This window comes from Mus musculus, chromosome 7 (assembly GCF_000001635.26).
Source record: "Mus musculus strain C57BL/6J chromosome 7, GRCm38.p6 C57BL/6J".
Lineage (NCBI taxonomy): Eukaryota > Metazoa > Chordata > Mammalia > Rodentia > Muridae > Mus > Mus musculus.
In genome coordinates this window covers 5020041-5038470 of record NC_000073.6, presented here as the reverse complement: position 1 = coordinate 5038470, position 18430 = coordinate 5020041, and the positions used below count along the sequence as shown (strand labels likewise).

The window sequence follows — 18430 nt, the reverse complement described above, 5'->3', positions numbered from 1 at the left end:
CCCGGCCCCGCCCTTCGCGGAGCAATCTTTGCCCTCAGGGACCGGGCTTAGGTACAAGATGGCCGCCGCGCGCCCGGATCCCCCGATTCCGAGCTCACCGACCCGGGAGTCGCCATCCCCGGAGCCGCCGGACCTGGTGCGGGCGACGAAGGGGTCTGGGCCGGGGGTTCACAGCGAAGAAGATCGCAGGGCAAGGGGCGGGGTCAAGGCGGGGCCTAGAACAATTGGGCGGGGGTATGGTAACCCTCTGGGGCGGGGTTTAGGGAGGAGCCTATGGGGAATGAGGAGCGAGGCCTGGTTGAGGCGGGTCTTGAAGACAGCTTGTGTCTTGGGCTTGGTTGGGTCCAGGGAGAGGACAAGGGAGCTTGCATAAAGAAGTGTGGCATCTTAAGAGGGGCGGGGCACCAGGGAAATTATAGGGCTAGTGGATGGTTGGGAAGGTGACCCCAAAGGAGAGCTATAATTCGGTCACCGTGTTGGGATGGCATGTGATGATACAAGGACTGACTGCCTTACAAATGCCCAAGGGAGGAGAAATGGGTGCTTCGGATGACTTTAGAACTTATAACTAGTAACTGGAAAGTAACTGAAAATATTGGTTCATTCAGCAAACATTTAAAGCTCCAGGGGACCAAAATGGACAACGATTGCGTCCTCTTGCAACTTGCAGTCTTATGAGGAGAAAAAGTGACGATAAAGAGTATTGTAATATGTCCTATAAGAGAAATAAAAGGTGCACTTAAGAGTGGGGGTGGAGCAAGCTAAATTTAAATGGCAGAAGTCAGCTGGGTGCCGGCTTATGGTTGCAATGTAGTCAGTGAGATAAGCAGGATCCAGATCGTGTTGGATATTATAGGAAGGACACGAGGTTTTAAGTGCAATCGGAGGACTTGGAGTGGCGAAATGTCATGACCTCATTTGCATTTTCCAAAGTCCATTTAGGGTGCTCTAGAAGAGGTGGATAATGAGGGGCAGAAGCAGGAACAGGGGTTACCTCTGAGTGGTGTTTTTCATTCTAAGGGGGGAATTATGAGACTTTTAACTAGTACAGAGGAGAGGTACCACCGTGTCTGTGGTATATTTGGGTCAAGAAGGGGAAATGCCAGAACAAGGATCCATCAAAAATTCGGTATCATGGATAACAGGGTTAAGAAATCAAGGGATACGGCTGGAGAGATGGCTCAGCATTTAAGAGCCCTGGCTGCACTTTTAGAGGTTCAGTTCCGGGCATCCGCATGGAGGCTCACAACCACCTGTGACTCCATTCCTAGAGGATCTGACCCTCACTCCTGACCTCCATGGACAGTGACACACACAGTGAACACACATGCAGGCTCTCACACAGAACAGAACATGAAATACTTGGGCTTGATGGCAAGCGCACGCCTTTAATCCCAGCACTTGGGAGGCAGAGGCAGGCAGACCTTTGTGAGTTCTAGGCCAAACTAATCTACACAGCAAGTACCAAACCAGCCAGGGCTACATAGTGAAACCTTCTAAGTAAATAAATAACAAATCATTAAATATATATATGCCAGGCGGTGGTGGCACACGCCTTTAATCCCAGCACTCGGGAGGCAAAGGCAGGCGGATTTCTGAGTTCAAGGCCAGCCTGGTCTACAAAGTGAGTTCCAGGACAGCCAGGGCTATACAGAGAAACCCTGTCTTGGAAAAAAAAATACAGTGGACTTCAGAGGAGCAAACATTTTATTTAAATTTTTATTTTTCATTTATTATGTGAGGAGAGGGTGTGAGTGTGTGCCATGGCACAGGAATTTGGAGGTCAGAGGGCATCTCAGGAAGTCAGTCAGTCTGTCTTTCCACCCTGTGGGTCCCAGGGATCATACTCAGGTCGTCAGATTTGGTAAGTGTCTTTACCCACTGAGACATCTTCACTGCCAAAGCAAGTGTTTGAATAAGTGGAGGCATTATTGAATGAAGACTCTCTCCAAGCAGGTCCACAGCCTCCTGTTTTTTCTTCTGCTCTCCAGGTCCTGGTGCCTGATGGTCGCCCTGTCACACCCCCAGGTGACCTCATCGAGATCCAGGTGGTAAAAGTCACAGATACCACATCGGTCCCTGAGCCCCCAGAGCCAGGATCTTTTCATTGTGCCCTGTGTCCTGCTGCCTTCCGTCTAGTCTCAGAGCTGCTGTTTCATGAGCATGGCCACCTGGCAAGCATGGAGGGGCTTGGGCAGGATGGGGATCCTAGCCGTTGTCATGTGTGTGGCCACAGCTGTCCAGGTCCTGCTAGCCTGCGTGCCCATTACAGCTTGCACACAGGAGAACGGCCTTACCGCTGTTCCCTCTGCCCACGGGCTTTTAAGGCCTTGGCACCTCTGCTCCGGCACCAACACCGACATGGGGTAGAGCCCGGCACCTCTGAAAGGCTTCTACCCACAACAACAACCGGACAGCCAAACTCAAGGGTGGCCCAGGAGAGGTCGGAGGTGGTGATGGCTGCAGCAGCTGCGGGTGCTGTGGTAGGCAAGCCTTTCGCCTGCAGGTTTTGTGCCAAGCCCTTCCGACGCTCCTCAGATATGCGAGACCACGAGCGGGTGCATACAGGGGAGCGGCCCTACCACTGTAGTATCTGTGGCAAAGGCTTCACGCAGTCCTCTGTGCTGAGTGGTCATGCCCGCATCCACACAGGCGAGCGCCCCTTCCGATGCATGCTCTGTGACCGCACTTTCAATAACTCCTCCAACTTCCGCAAACACCAGCGCACCCACTTCCATGGACCAGGGTCTGGAGTGGGAGAGTCTAGAGGCCAACTGAGATCATCTTCAGTGTCCCAAGAATCATGAAGTAAATGTGGGACAGAGAACACTATGGAAGAAGGGTGTAGAGAGACTGTGAAAGTGAATGTGGAGGTTGACCAGTAGGCTGGAAGCTAGGACATATCGTAGGAGAGGTGGGTGGGCAAATAGAGGCAGAGGCCAAGGAGAAATCATGAGCAGTTGGAGTTAGATGAAAAAGGGAACCTGGTTCTGGTCTCCCAGAAACCCATGCTACACTTGAGACTCAGGAAAGAGGTACTTGGGGTCTGTGGGTACCCAGATATATCTAAAAATACATAGACAGCTGGGCATGGTAAAGGCCTGTAATCCCAGTACACTAGAGGCTGAGGCAGGAGGATCATGAGGTCCAGACCAGACCAGGCTGGAAAGCAAGACTTTCTGTACCACCACCTCTGGTCCAATGAAATGTTTTGCCTACTTCAACTGGATTGCACTGGTCCTGGGATGCCTACCCTCCAGTGCAGAAGATGCCCACCAAGTCATCTCTAAAGGGATGCTGGGATACCTTCCCCTCAAAACCGAGAGTACCTAAACCACATCTCTCAGATGTGAACCTGCTCATAAAGATTCACTCTAAGCCCTGCTCACTTCTCCATCCTACCCCATAGTGGGCTCTCTTTAACCCACTAAACTTAGTTGCAAGCAACTGAGAGCACACACTATAAGCAGGCAATCACTTGGTATCCCTTTAAGCCTTAGGCTCAGAACCTGTCTATAAAGAAATTTCCCATCTCTCTATTCTGCACTCTGAAGTAGGCATCTTCCTGCATAGCCCTGGGCAATTCTGAGGCAGGGTTAGCTAGTGACCACCTTGGTGGGCCAGTACAGGGTGTAAAGAAAGAAATGACACTGTGGTAAGGGGCTAAAAGGACTTGGGAGTTAGCGTACAGGGTAAGAGTGGGGACTTCCAGTCTGTTCCTATTAAAAGACTTTCTGTAAGTCTTCTCTGTCAGTCTTGTATTCCAATTCTCTGGGTAGTTATCCATTATCTGGAATGGTGAGTGACCAGGCTTGGGCTGTTTGGAGATGTCTATTTGGTTGTGTTGTAAGAAGTTTTGTGCAATGAGGTGATGTAGGAGGTTGGTGTACTTACTCAGAAGGGTCCCTAATTTTCTCATGGAGATGTGTTGCTAGTTCAGTCCTTGTCATCCAGCATCCCCAAGAGACGATCCTCGGATGATGCATAATAAAAACTCACCAGCTCCTCCAAAGAGCCTGCTTCCCAAGACAACGGAGTGTCTTGGTTTTTTCACATGAATCCTTGCCACTAAACAGAAACTCCTTGCTGCTTTCAGAGGGGACTACCCCCCCCCAAAAAAAAACCAACCAAACAAACAAAAAAGCCAGGCGGTGGTGGCACACACCTTTAATCCCAGCACTTGGGAGGCAGAGGCAGGTGGATCTCTGAGCTCGAGGCCAGCCTGATCTACAAAGTGAGTTCCAGGACAGCCAGGGCTACACAGAGAAACCCTGTCTCGAAGAAAACAAAACAGAACAAACAAACAAACAAACAAACAAAAAACAGGGGACTACCAACACAGTGGCAGTGCAGATAAGTGGTCAGATTCAAGGAGAAGTGAAATATAGTAACTGACACTCTGACTCAGTGTTCAAATCATTGAGAAGTGGGGGGACTGAAAGCTAAAGGAGTTTGTACACTCTTTTAGAAGAGGGCAGTGCGGTTAGGGGTGCAGTTTAGCTGCTAGAGTGCTTTTCTAGTACACATGGTGTCCTGGGTTCAATCTCCAGCACCACAGAAGCCAGTCATAATGCCCATTTTCCCTTTGTATATGGAAACAGGAGGGTCGAAAGTCTGTAGTCTCAGGGAAGAGGCTCATAATGTCCCACCTGTCTCTTAGGAGCTATAGGCATTTAATGGTTGCCTGGAGAGGGGGAACCATAGTCCTCAGTGGTAGAGCTACTGGTTAGCTGCCCCTGCTCAGGTAAATAAGCCTTCCAACGCATGTTTATACATGCAACCCTCACTAAACTTAATGGGTCACCAAGAAAATAAAAGACAGGAAAGTAAGACTGGCTTGTTGGCAAGAAAGGGCTCAGCAGGATTGGGAGAGGGATAAGAGCATAGTGGAGGTTGTGTGTACAACCAAAGTTTGTGTGTGTGTGTGTGTGTGTGTGTGTGTGTGTGTGCGCGCGCGCATACAGATACAGATATGTGTCAAACTGAGAGGACAGATAAAATCTGGGGCTGAAGTAATAGCTCAGCAGTTACTTCCAGATGATTGTTGTGTGATTCCCAACACCCACCTGTAGCTCACACCCACCTGTGGCTCTAGATTGAGGATGCAATGACCTCTTCTGGCTTCCATGGGCACCAGGCACCAAGCGGTGCACAAACATACACGCAGGCAAAACACCCATATACCGAATCTCTTTACATGTTTTAAAAAATCTAGATTTTAAAAAAAGTTCAAGATTAGCCAGCTATGGTGGTGCACACCTTTAATCTCAGCACCAGAGAGGCAGAGAGGCAGGTGGATTTCTGTAAATTCAAAACCAGCCTAGTCCACAGAGAATTCCAGGAGAGCCAAGGGTTACATAGAGAGACCATGTCTCAAAAATGGGGGAAAATCAAGCCTATCTGTACCTACAAAGCAAGTCCATAGCTAGCCTAGACTACATGAGACCGTCTCCAGTAAGTCTGCAGACTGTGTTAAGTTCCTCAGGTATGCTCTCCCAGCCTACTGGAGTGTGAATGTCATGTCCGATCAATTCATCAGTCTCCCTAGCGCCCAGGTCAGGGCTTGGCAGACAGAAGGCTTCCGGTGTTTCCATGGTGGCTGAGAGCATCATGGAAGGGAGTCTCGGGGTCTCAAATCAGTTCCTGAGAGGGCGACTTCCCTGTTTCACTCAGGCTAATGCCTGGGACATGGCAAATCCTCACTCAACCTAGGTGAAAAGAGAGTGATGTGAGGTGATGTGTCCAGCCAGTCAGTGGAACCCCCTAGGAACAGCAAGGACAGACCCCAGCGGCCCTGTTGATACCATTTATTGTTCTCTGCTCTGTACAAGCCGCGTCTGTCCCCTGCCCACCCCACCCCCCATCCAAGAGCACCCAGACCCCCACCTGTGCCCTCCCAACCCTTCATAGTCCACTGTCCAGCCAGATCCCAGAGGATGTGGAGAGGGCGAGTAGTTCAAACCCATCTCCACCACAGAGTTCACTGGAGCCAGAATTGCTGCTGGGTGGCAGATGAGGTTTACAAAAGAGGATCCTACTGGACAGAGGATCAAGTCCAGTGTCTGACAGATGAAGAAGGAAGGGCCAGAATGGCCTGGGATTGGAGCAATTTAATCTTCAGTTTGTAGGGCATGGGGCTGGAAGGAAGCTAGACCACCTGGGAGTCTTTAGAATGAGTGACAGTAAGAAGGGGTGGGGAGAGTCTGACCAGCAGCCCCAGAAAGGAAGAGTCCAGAAGGGAGTATCTGATTGGAGTGGCATACTGAAACACCCTGGTCAGGGATCCTTTCCGGCCAAGGCGCTTCCCCCTGTTCCGGGCATCCCAAGACCCTCAGCCTTGTGCATCAGGCGGTGTTTCTTCAGACCATAGGTGTTGGCGAAGCCCTCACCGCAGGAGGAGCAGCGGAAGGGCCTGCCGCCCTGATGGGCAGCCAGATGCTTCCGGAAGTAGCCAGGATCCTTGAAGGCTTTGAGACAGGCAGGACAGCGCAGCTCGGGCCGCGGGGGCTCGTGGGCTCGCTGATGGCGTAACACGGAGCTCAGGTAGAAGAAGCCCTTGCCGCAGTGCTCACAGCGGTAGGCGCGCTCGCCCAGGTGCAGCCGCTGATGCTCCAGCAGGTTGGAGCGGTAGCGGAAGGTCTTGCCGCAGGCGCCGCAGCGCTGAGGCCGAGCCACAGCGTGCAGCCGCCGGTGCTCCGCTAGGCTAGAAGACTGCGCGAAGTGCTTGGCGCACACGCCGCACTTGAAGGCGCGCTCGCCCGTGTGCACCACGCGGTGCTGCCGCAGGTACCAGGAGCGCAGGAAGCCTCTACCGCACACGCCGCACCGGTAGGGCCGCTGCTCTGTGTGACAGCGCTGGTGGCGCATCAGTAGGGCCGCCTCCCAGAAGCGCTTCCCACACACTGGGCAGCGGAAACCCCGTTTCTGCCGGTGGCTTCGGCGGTGCAGGAGCAGATCGTACGCGCCCGCAAAGCTCTGACCGCAGAGGCCGCAACCAAGGGTCCGGCGCACCAGGTGCACATACTTATGAGTCACCAGGCCTAGGAAATGCTTGAAGCTTTGGCCGCATGTGGCACAGCTGAAGCGCTCAGCGCCTGAACTGGTCCCGCCACCCGATCCGGCCACCGTCGCCCCACCCGCATCCTCGCTGCCCCCAGACACCCCAGCCAGCGCTGCCACAGCCGTCCCCACCTCTCCGGCCAGTCCGTTGTCCAGCACGCTGGATGCATCGGTGCCGCCGCCGCTGCTGCCGCCATCAGAAGACTGGGGGCCACTGGGTGTTGGCGCTAGAAGGCGCTCCGGGGCAGCCTGGTGAACCAGCTTGTGCCACATGAGGTTCTCGATGAAACCGAACGTCTTGCCGCAGGCGTCACAGCCATACGGCTTCTCTGACATGTGAGCTTCCTTGTGACTCATGACGTGGAAGAGATCCGGGAAGTGCTCCCCGCAGTCTGAGCAGGCATAGCTCAGGTCGGCCGGCCCACCTGAAGTGCCTGCAGCTCCGGGTCCACAGGCCCCAGTGGTCCCCTGGCCGGTGGCGAGGCCTGTGGCTCCGGCCAGGGCGCAGGGCAATTGGAGCCGATGCACCTGGCGGTGGCGTGTGAGGCTCTGCGGGTAGCCGAAGACCTTGCCGCACAACTCGCACTTGTAGGGCCGCTCTCGGGTGTGCACCACGTGGTGCTTGCTCAGATGGAAGGACTCCCGGAAACGCTTCCCGCACACCGGGCACTGGTGGGGCTTCTCGCCGGTGTGGATGCGCTCGTGGCGCTTCAGGGTCTCGCGGCGCCCAAACGCGCGCCCACAGATGCCACAGCAGAACGTCTTGCTGGGGCCGCCTGCGCCCGGGCCTCCAGCACCACCATTCCCCGCACCGCCGAGCAGCAGCGGATGCGCGCTGAGAAGTGGGACAGGCACCGCACCATACACCACAGCCGCTGCGGCCGCTGTGGCTTTCTCGTCGGTAGTGGATGGGTCCGCGGGCAGGAGGTAAGGACCTGGGGGGAAGGGAGGTGGTGGCTGTGGGACCGAGGCAGCCCCGTCCTTTGCCGGCTCCGTGGCCACAGGTGGTGCGTGGGCAGCCTTGTGTCGCAGCAGGCTCTGCGGTGCGGAGTATGTTTTCCCGCACAGGTCGCAGGGGTACACCGGCCGCGGAGTCCCGGCCGCTGCGTGGGCTGCCTGGTGCTTGAGGAGGTAGGAAGCATCGCGGAAGACCTTGCCACAGATGCCACAGGGCAGGCGCAGCAAGTCGGCCGAGTGCGTTTTCACGTGACGTTTGAGGCTCTCCCTCCGGTTGAAGCTTTTGCTGCACACGGAGCAGGAGAAGGGTTTCTCACCCGTGTGGATGATCTGGTGCTGGTGGAGGTGGCTAGGCTTCTTGAAGACCTTCCAGCAGAGGGAGCAGGCAAATGGGCCATCACCGCCAGTAGTGGCAGAGGGAGGCATGGCCACCCCGGGTGGGGCAGCAGGGGTGGTGTTCCCATCAGTGGAGGTGGCAGGCGTTGCAGGGGTGGCTGAGGGGCCAGAGGACACTGCGGCGGGGTCAGAGCTGGCTGTGGCACTGGCTGTGGATACCGGGAGGCCCAGTGAAGGGAGTGCGGGCCCAGGCTGTGGCGTACCTCCAGTTGGTGTTGGTGGCACATCCTTGTGGCAGCGTCGGTGGCGGATGAGACTGGAGACATGGTTGTAGGTGCGGCCACAGATGCCGCATTCGTATGGTCGTTCCCCGGAGTGCACTAACATGTGCTGGACCAGATGTGAGGACTGTTTGAAGGACTTCTGGCAAACACCACACGGGAAGCGTCGCTCCATCAGGTACTTCAGCCTTCGGAAATAGCCCTTGTCGTCCTTGGTTGGGTCGCAGGCTGCCCCTACTGCGGGCCCAGGCGGGGTCTGCGAGGGTGTGGTAAGTGGCCCTGGGGTCCCAGTGGGAGTGCCCAGTCCTGATGCTACTCCAGGCCCAGGGGTGGGCCCACCACGTTTCAGGTTCCCGAACAGGTGCTGGTGTCCAGAGAGGTCGACTATTCCCCATTGCGGAGCAGGGAAGGCAGCATCAAAGAGTGGAGGGGGAGGTGCCCCGAAGGTGGGTGGCAAAGGCGGATCCATCTTCTTGGCTTGGGAAGAGGATGAGGAAGACGAAGATGAGGAAGATGATGATGAAGATGATGATGAAGATGAGGAAGGAGCCTCCGCCTTGGGTTTGAAACTGGACTGGGGTGGGTAGTCATATTGGGGTGGAGGAGGCTGGGGTGGGGGCTGGGGCGGGGGCCCCGGGGTACAGGGCAGGGCTGCCACTGCCTTGGCGTGTTCCCCGTATAGCTCCATGGGCTCAAAGCGCTGGTGGTTGAGGAATTCCAGGAAGTCAAATGGGTAACTCTGGAAGTGGACCCCGTCCTCGCCCCCGATGCCGCTGCTCCCGCCACCCCCGGCACCGCTGCCTGCCTGGTTTGCCTCCATCTCTGGTCGGTGGAAAGAAGGGAGACCCTGTGAAGAAGAGGATGGGGACTGAGCAAAGAGAGCCCGTGAGTAGCAAGCAAAGGGAACTAGATCCATGCCTCTGCACCAACAGCATTCTCTTAGCAGCTCGCCTATCATTCCACCCATACATCTGCTTTCCTCTAGCCTGTAATAACTCAGGGTCATTGCTAGCCTCCTCCCAACCTTACCTCCATCTTTTCTGGATCTTCACACACCTCCCTATTCATCCTCAGACTGTCTTTATGCACCTGCTTTCTCTTCCAGGACTAATTCCCCAAGGACCTGGGAGGTGGGGTAGCGCTCAAACTCTCCTCTAAATTGATTCCCTCTACTCCATTCCCCATACCTTCCTCTGGTCTCAGTCCTCTGGTTTTGCCACTGCAAAATGAAGATAAGAATAGATCCCATCTGAGTGGTTTAGACAGCAGCTTCAGGAACCAAAACGCCAGCTTCAAACCTAAGCCTCCACCCCCAACCCCCCTTTTTTTCTTCTTTGTTTTTAGACAGTGTTTCTCTGTGTAGCCCTGGCTATCCTAGAATTCACTCTGTAGACCAAGCTGGCCTTGAACTCACAGAGATCCACTTGCCTCTGCCTCCTGAGTAACTGGGATTCAAGGTGTGCGCCACCATCAACCTGTGTGTGTGTGTGTGTCTGCGCTCACAGTCATTTTCTAGCTGTGTGACCATGGGTAAATGACTGAACCTCTGTGCCACACGACCATTGTAAGTGAGGGCAATCCAAGCACTCAGGAGGCTGAGATTGCTCCAAGTTTGAGGCAACCTTATGGTAGTTGGGGCAGAAGGAACAAGGGCTAAGACAATCAGGATCTATCAAGCATAGGGCTGTTGTGAAGATTCAGCGCTTTAACATTAACAGGTGGAAGGCTCCCTGGCACCCTGTAAACACCCATGGTAATATATGGTAATACCTTCTATTAATTGTTAGTATCATTTCCAGTATCAGAAACAGGAAAGCCAATACTGTGGGGAGAGGGAATATTCCTTGAATGCAAAGTTGGAAGGGAAATCTACTTGCCTAAGACAAGCTGGTAACAGCAAGAGTGCCTGCATTCCTAGAAGATAGCTCAAAGCCATGACATACACAAATAGGCCTGGGTTCTGAACTGATCTCTGCATGGGCATCTGAGGGAGAAATGCAGCATTCATCAACAGTGTGCATCCCATCCCATGCTGCGTGTGCTATTAGTGATTACATCACATACCTGGGCTTCCTTGAACACCCCCGGCAGGCAGGCAGGCACTTTCTTGTACCATCTTTATGGTGCATTTTCCATCCCTGCTGTGTGTCTGTCCTTCCCTCTGCACTAGAAGCTAACTCCTGGAGTCCATCCTGTGTTCTCAGACCCAGTCATCCCAATGAGTCTTTGAAGAGTCAATGTGAGAAAGTCCACTTTTTTGCCCATCATTCCGAGGACTGCCCCTGCAGTCCTGTCTCTATGTATAGCCCTCATCTTCCTTACATACTACACTAAAAAGCTAAGAAGCTTTGGGGGAGAGGATGTCTCCCCCTCACGCCTCAAAGCCCAGGACCTTTTATTTTATTCAGTCTTTCTGGATGGCTCTATGCACCCACGGGTGAGAGGTGTTTCCACCCTACCCTTACTCAGAATTAGATATTTTCTTTCTCTTTCTCTCTCTCTCTCTCTCTCTCTCTCTCTCTCTCTCTCTCTCTCTCTTTCTTTCTTTCTTTTCTTTTTTAGACAGGGTTTCTCTGTGTAGCCCTGGCTGTCCTGGAACTCACTTTGTAGACCAGGCTGGCCTCGAACTCAGAAATTCGCCTGCCTCTGCCTCCCAAGTGCTGGGATTAAAGGAATGTGCCACCACACCCGGCTAGAATGAGATATTTTCAGTATCCAGTTCTGAGTGTTCTGGGACCAGATTCAACATCCCATGCCCTTCACACTCCCTCTAGTCTAATCTCCAGAAGAACAAAGGTGTAGCAACCAGGAGACTGCATACAGAACCTAACTGAGGGACTCAGCTGCCAAGGAGGAAAAGATGTAGTATAAGGATGCAGGGAGTGCCATGGAAGGGGCAGGGACAAAGGTACCGATTTTGCTTGCTTCCATTAGCACCTTTCCAATGTGTTTCCACTTCTCATCAGGTCCCCATTACAACTCTTAAAGACATTTATTCTCTCCACTGGACAGATGAGAACACTGAAGCTCAGAGAGATCTGGTAAATTCCTCAAAGTCCCCATAGCCTGCAGTAGAGCAATTGGCTTGATAGCCAGGAGAGAACCCCAACCTGTAAGGAAGCTATACCCTCACCCCCAAACGGAGGGAGTACAGGTTAGAATTACAGAAAAATTAGGGGTGCTCTCTGGGATCTAGTGGGAGGTGTGAGAGTTACTAGTCAACAGATTCTGCCAGACATGGTGATGCACATCTATAACCCTACCATTTGGGAACCCGAGGCAGGATTCAAGGCTAGCTTCATCTACATAGTGAGTTTGAGGCTAGGTTGGGATACATGAGACTCTACCTCATAAAACAACAAACTCTGTGGATTCCCTGTCTGCCCTGGGACATCATTCCCCAGAAGTCAACGATACCTCCCTGAGTCCCATTTAGGTTTCTGTCCTCTTGCCTATATCCATGTAGCCTATAATCCAGTTACTTTTACCACAGTTAGTGCCACCAACATGCTTTTGCCACGTGTTTACTAAGGCGGCCAGGACTAAAGTAGCCTGTTCTGTTTGCCATTATGCCCCAGCACCTACCACAGTGCATATGTGGAAAAGGTGTGGGTACTTGACAAATATTTGTTGACATGTTGAGCTTAAGCAACATCTAGCTTGCTCCCTCTCCTCCAGGAGATCTATGAAGAGACCATGAGGGAAACTAGAGAATGTTTTGCATGAATGAAAATGAAAACACAGCAGGGTGTGGTGGCACAGGCTTGTAATCCCAGCACTTACGAGAGAAGCAGTAGGAAGACCAGGAGTTCAAGAGTAGCCTCAGCTACACAGAGAAGTTCAAGGCCAGCCTGAGCTATAGAGGACTCAGTCTCATAAATAAGTAAAAAATAAATAAGAAAATGAAAACACAACATACCAACACAGAAGAGACACAGCTAAAGCAGTGCTCAAAGGGAAATTTATTGCTGTAGATGTCTATATTGATAAGTACTTGCTGACTAATAAATGAGGAGCTAGGAAGACAGCCCAGAGGGTAAGCATTTGTTCAATAAGCCTAGCAGGTTGAGTTCAAGCCCCTGAATGTGCATTTAAAGTGGGGAAGAATATAGTGGTGCACATTTAAAGTGGGGAAGAATATAGTGGTGCACATTATATAGTGGTGCACATTTAAAGTGGGGAAGAATATACTGGTGCACACATGCAATCCTAACACCTCCACCGCAAGATGGCAGGCAGCGACAGAAGAAATGCTTAGGACCAATTAGCCCAGTGTACCCCTCAGCAAGCAGGAAGGCGAGAGCTGACTACCAAAAGTTGTCCTCAGATGTCCAATACACATACTGGCAAGCACACATCCATGCTAACACGCAAAGTCAAACAGATGAGACCAAACTGTCTAGAGCCTCCCTAGAGAGGGGGAATATTTAACACAATGGAGTTCCTATGTCTCCCAGAGAAGGAATTCTCTGGTCAGCAGTATTCCACAGCTGTAGGGTTGCCACAAGGAAAGTGCACACTAATGAACAGAATTTATTAGGTTCAGGATAATCCCAAGTGGGTAACAAGACATTTTCTCCTTTAGTGGACTTTAAAAAAAAATGTATGTATGAGTGCACTGTAGCTGTTTTCAGACACACCAGAAGAAGGCATTGTGTCCCATTACAGATGGTTGTGAGCCACCATGTGATTGCTGGGACTTGAACTCAGGACCTCTGGAAGAGCACTAAGTGCTCTTAACCACTGAGCCGTCTCTCAAATCTGACTGAAGTCTTCTAAACCATTTACTACGGATGTAACTTGTGAGTGAGGGCGCATGCGAAGTTAGAGGATGTGATGTGTGTGAGGGAGGGTGCATGCGAAGTCAGAGGATGTGACGTGTGAGTGAGGGCACATGCGAAGTCAGAGGATGTGATGTGACGTGTGAGTGAGGGCGCATGCGAAGTCAGAGGACCGCCCTGAAGCTGCTTCTCTCCTTCTAACATTAATTGGGTTCCAGGGATTGAACTTGGGTCACCAGTCTTGCATGGCAAACACTTTACCTACTGAACCATCTTGACAGTCCAGTACCCAAATCTTAAATTGCTCCTTTTAGAAATATTTACTTTGTGTGTGTGCTCCCTGCATGCCTGTCTACGCACTGCCTGCAAGCCTGGGCGGAAGCCAGAAGAGGCTGTTGGATCCCCAGAATCTGAGTTACAGGTGGTTGTGAGCCAGCATGTGGATGGATTCTGGAGTCCTCTGCAAGAGCCACAAGTGCTTAATATCAGACCAGTCTCTCTTCAGCTCCAAATGGCTATTTTCTGAGGTGGCATGTGTCAGGGAAGGGTTTATGAAATTATAATGGATGAGACTCCCTTACCACATACACCAAACCAAAGTTCCACATAAACACAGCAAGTTTTAATAGGACTGAGGAAATGGTCCAGCAGATAGAGCATATGCCATCCAAGCCAGAAGACCAGAGTTTGGCTCCCTAGAACCCATGTAAATGTTAGGCAGGCATAGCTGCTCTCTGCAATCCATCACTTAAGGCAAAGGCCCAGCTAGTTAGCTACATTAGCCCAACCTGTGCGCTTCAGAGTCAGTGAGAGCCCTTGCTTCAATAAAGTGGAGAGGAATCAGGGAAGACACTCATGGTCAACCTCTGGCCCTACACAAGTATACACACATGCGCATGCCATGCACAGGGGGAAAAAGAGTTTTAACAGGTCATATCTATTTTTTTTTGACTCTTCTAAATCCCCCTCCCAACAACGAGAAAGGATGGGTAGAATTACTGACTCAGAAACACCAACTTCAGCCAGGCAGAGGTGGCACATGCCTTTAATCCCTGCACTTGGGAGGCAGAGGCAGGCAGAGATCTGTCAATGCAAGGCCAGCCTAGTCTATAAAGCAAGTTCCAGGACAGCCGGGGATACACAGAAAACTGCCTCAAAATAAGTAAATAACAACAAAAGCCACTGAGGAAGAGACTGGAGGTCACTGAGCTAAATGGAGGTGAAGGGAGATGGTTGAATTCCAGATGCTGTACTCTTTTCTTGTGATGTGTTGCCTTTCAGTATTTCACTTTCCAAAGTAGAAGGAAGCAGGATCCTCAAAGCACTGTGTGGCGGAGACAAGACCTGTCTCATCCTCTCCTGCCTCCTCATCACATCTGAGTTTGGCCCAAGTCCAGCACCAGCCACAGGCATTCACTGAATTCTAAAGAGTATGGTGCTTGGTGCATTATATATAGTGTGTCCCATTCCAAACTTCCAACGCTGTCAATAGTGTATCTATCACGCTTACCTGTACCGGACCCTGATGCTCCTGTTGAAAGCCTAGTGACCCCATCTCACTCAGTAAAACCCAAAGTCCTTCCAATGACCTACACAGGCCCCCACAAGCTTGCAGCTGTTCCTCCAATATGCTGGCTCCATTTCTGTTCCGTGGCCTGTGTTTCAGGATTATAGCTTCTGCTGGCAAACTTAACACCCCCATACTCTCCTCCTCTTATCTCCTTCCTGTCACTGATTGTTGCCTTCTCAATGGGGCTCTGAGCAACCGCTGCCACCTGTCACCCAGACCTATAATCCCTAGCTAGTTTCCCACTAGATCCCTTGCTGTCATAGAATGTACCTGTATGTATCCTGCCTTTCTGATCATATTTTTACTGGCCTCCCTCTCTGATGCCACGATATTTTTTCCCCTTTTTCATTTCTCACATGTATACGCACATGTGTGCATGTTGCAGACTCAAGGCTGACGCTAGGAATGATCCTCACTCTCTCTTCCGCAGTATTCATTGAGCAGGGTCTCTCAATCAAACTCAGAGCTCACAGATATGGCTAGTCTCGTTAGCCAGATTGTTGTGGGGATCCTGTTTCTGCCCTCAGAGACTAGAGTGACAGGTGGACCTCCTAACTGGCTGGCATTCAGATGGGCTCGGGAATCTGAACTCTGATCCCCATGTTTCCATAGCAGATGCTTAGTCACTAAGCCATCTCCACAGCCCCGGCCGGCGTTGTTCTGAACTGTCCTCAGGACCTAGGACAGTACCTAGCTTGCTAATCCCTATCTTCTCTTTTTCCCAAATAAAAAAGGCACTTATTTCTGGTGTCCATCTGTATTGTGTGTGCACATATGTAGAGGTGAGAGGAAACCTGCACGAGTGAGTGCTCTCCTCCCACCACATGGGTTCTGCAGACTGGACTCAGGCTATCAGGCTTCAGTGTTGGCCTGCGCAGCCATCTTGCTGGCTGCTTGCTAAGTATTCCTGAATAAGTGAAGCAATGAGGCGGGGCAAGCGGGCTGAAAGAAGGCGTGAGGCTAGTAAAGTTCACAGCTCCTACTCTTCTTCATTCCACCCGCAAGGCGAGGAAGCTGTCAGAGCAGCCTCCGTGGTGGGCCACAGCAGTCTAGGACCAAACTCTCTGCTCTGGGCTTTACCTGAGGAACAAGATGGCGTGAGACAGTCCACACGTAGTATTTTTGATATCCTAGCCCCTATAACTGTCCTCGGGTGTTCTCATTTTGTGTGTGGTGTATGATTGCATGTGAGGGTGTGGAGGCCAGAGGCCAGTGTCATGTGGCCTCAACTGTGTTCTCCTCCTTTCCTCCTTTCTTTGAGACAGTCTTTCATTGAATCTGGAGCTAGGCAGTGAGCTCCAGGAATCCTCCTGTCTCTGTCTTCCCAGTGCTGGCATTACAGGCTTACAGGCATGTGCCAGCATGCCCAGGTTTTGTTTGTTTGTTTGTTTGTTTATGTAAGTGCTGAGAATCTGAATTCAGGACAACACTTTCTTGACTGAACTATGTCCCCCACCCCCACATAGCTTCATTTCTAATGTCTGCCTCTTCAACATAGCACTCGATGTGAATTTTTGCCCATTTTATTCTCTGTATGAAGTAGATGCTTATTAATCAGGTGTTGAAAGTGTGAACAAGGAACAAGTGAATGCGGGAAGAATCTTATGAGTTCGGTAGCGCTGACCAAAAGCCAGGCAATTTATGCCAAGGCTTTTTTGGATCAAGCCTTCTCTGATTCTGGTCCAAACTCACTGCTACTCTCCCACACCACATCGCCATGACCTCTGGACCTCTGGATCAGCTGTTCCCCAGATCTGTGAATGGCAAGATTAAATCTTGTGTTTAAGCATTCACATCGTAGCTCACCAGACTCTCAGAAAACCCACAGAGCAGCACTGTTTCTGATCTGCCTCTCAACTAGGCTGTAAGCACCCTGTAAAATGAGGGCTCGTTGCATCTCTCTCCTCTCTGAAACTGCAAGGCCTGGGTATAGAATGGCGGTGTTCATTCAGCGAAGAATAAAACCTATGGGAAAAGATGTAAGCAGAGCCAGGTCTTTCCTAGGAAGTTTGGGGACAATGTCAAGAGACTTGGCCAAAGATGGGGTCAAGAGCTGCTGATACTCCGGGAAGGAACATTCTCTGCTAACTTGCATTGTCCTGGGATTGCAGAAGCCAGGATGAGGGGAGGGGGGGGAAGTGGGCCAGGAGTGTTTCATGAGAATCTGATGCTAACCAGGCAGATGTTTCTCCCTAAACGGGTAAAAGGCCATGGTATTAAAAAACTCTGGAGGGAGCTGTCCCCCTGGGGGGGGGCGGGGGAGTTGAATTTGAAGAGGTCTTTTTGGGTCAGTTGCAGGAAAAGGTCCTTAAAACGCACTTTTAGCATGGGCCAGAATAGAAAATATTTTTTGCACCCACAAAGAGGGCATGGGGAGTGGGTTGTGTGTGGTCAGACATAGTAGGGGGCAACCCTAGTCACAAAGTACTAATGCTACACCCCCTGGAAGCAATCCTACAGTAGATAGGAACAGAGGGTTCAGGAGCAGCTACCCTGTAAGCACAGCCAAGCCGGTGGCAAGCAGAGGATCTCGTGGAGGAAGCTGATGAGGCGGCAGGGAAAGGATTCGTGGGGGGCCCTGGCACTTGAGAGGTTCTTTACTAATGAAATCGAGCTGTTAGCCATCCCACGGTATTAGGGGGCATCTACGGGTAAGATATCTGGAGTGATCTTGTAGGGGACTAGTGGTTGGGGATCCCCTGCCTCGGGCCCGGCAGTGAAGCACTGACATTCTTGGGGGGGGGGTGCGTTCTGGGGACTGCGGCAGGGCAGGGCGAGGCCCCCCGCCCCCGAGGAACCCGGGTCCCCGGGCCGCACACCCAGTCACTCACCGGCGCTGGGGTCTCCGCCGGGAGGAGGCTGAGGAGGCGGAGGAGGTGCCGCCGCTCCGGGGAGACCCGAGGGCCCAACCGGAAGTGCCGCCCCTTCCCCCTCAACTCCCCACCAGCCCCGCGCCTCCTGCCCGGAAGCGGAAGTCGCGCCCGTTCCCCCAAGCGCCGGCGTGGAGGATGGTGGCGGAGGAACGGGTAAGGGAAATTACGCCGGCACTAGACACGGGAGGGGAACAGCCAAGGCTGCTTCCGGTGGGCGAACGGGGCCTAGTGCGCATGCGCCCATTGCGCCCGCTTCTTCTTAGGGCACCACCCACAGGCTCCAGGCTTCCGGTTAGGACGCACCCTAGACTCGGGTCTCAAGCCAAAGCCTCGCTTCCTAGGCTGGACCACGCCCATCTCTGAACGTCCCGTTATAGGCCGGTCGGATTCCTTTTTCTGCACCTCCGATTAGTTTGTTCTATTCTTTCTTCGCTCCAAATCTCTACTTTTGGAACTCCAGCCTCTCAGACGGGTCACACCTACAAGCCACGCCCCCTTCTAAATCCTGCCCCTTACACAAAAAAGCTTTGTACAGCCTGTTGCATATAAGGGACATCGGTTTTCTTTTGTGTT

At 52.2% G+C, this 18430-nt stretch overlaps 2 protein-coding genes across 7 annotated transcripts; one reads left to right on the top strand and one right to left on the bottom strand.

Moving 5' to 3' along the window:
• Window positions 1-24: 24 nt before the first annotated feature.
• On the top strand, window positions 25-4025 carry Zfp784 (zinc finger protein 784). Its single transcript, NM_001039532.2, has 2 exons — window positions 25-136; window positions 1992-4025. Exons 1-2 carry the CDS (start codon window positions 59-61, stop codon window positions 2805-2807), a joined length of 894 nt encoding a protein of 297 aa, NP_001034621.1. The 5' UTR covers window positions 25-58; the 3' UTR covers window positions 2808-4025.
• A 1219-nt stretch (window positions 4026-5244) lies between these two features.
• Window positions 5245-18095, bottom strand: Zfp865 (zinc finger protein 865). Of its 6 annotated transcripts, none has more exons than XM_006540059.3 (3): window positions 17816-18090; window positions 5887-9480; window positions 5245-5708 (listed from the first exon to the last, which is right to left on the bottom strand). In XM_006540059.3, exon 2 carries the CDS (start codon window positions 9451-9453, stop codon window positions 6277-6279), a length of 3177 nt encoding a protein of 1058 aa, XP_006540122.1. In that variant the 5' UTR covers window positions 9454-9480; window positions 17816-18090; the 3' UTR covers window positions 5245-5708; window positions 5887-6276. The 6 variants fall into 6 exon arrangements, with proteins under 6 accessions (XP_006540122.1, XP_017177789.1, XP_006540123.1 ...); XM_017322300.2 differs by having other exon boundaries at window positions 7192-9852; window positions 17816-18060; XM_006540060.1 differs by lacking the exon at window positions 17816-18090 and adding an exon at window positions 9821-9852.
• Window positions 18096-18430: the final 335 nt, after the last annotated feature.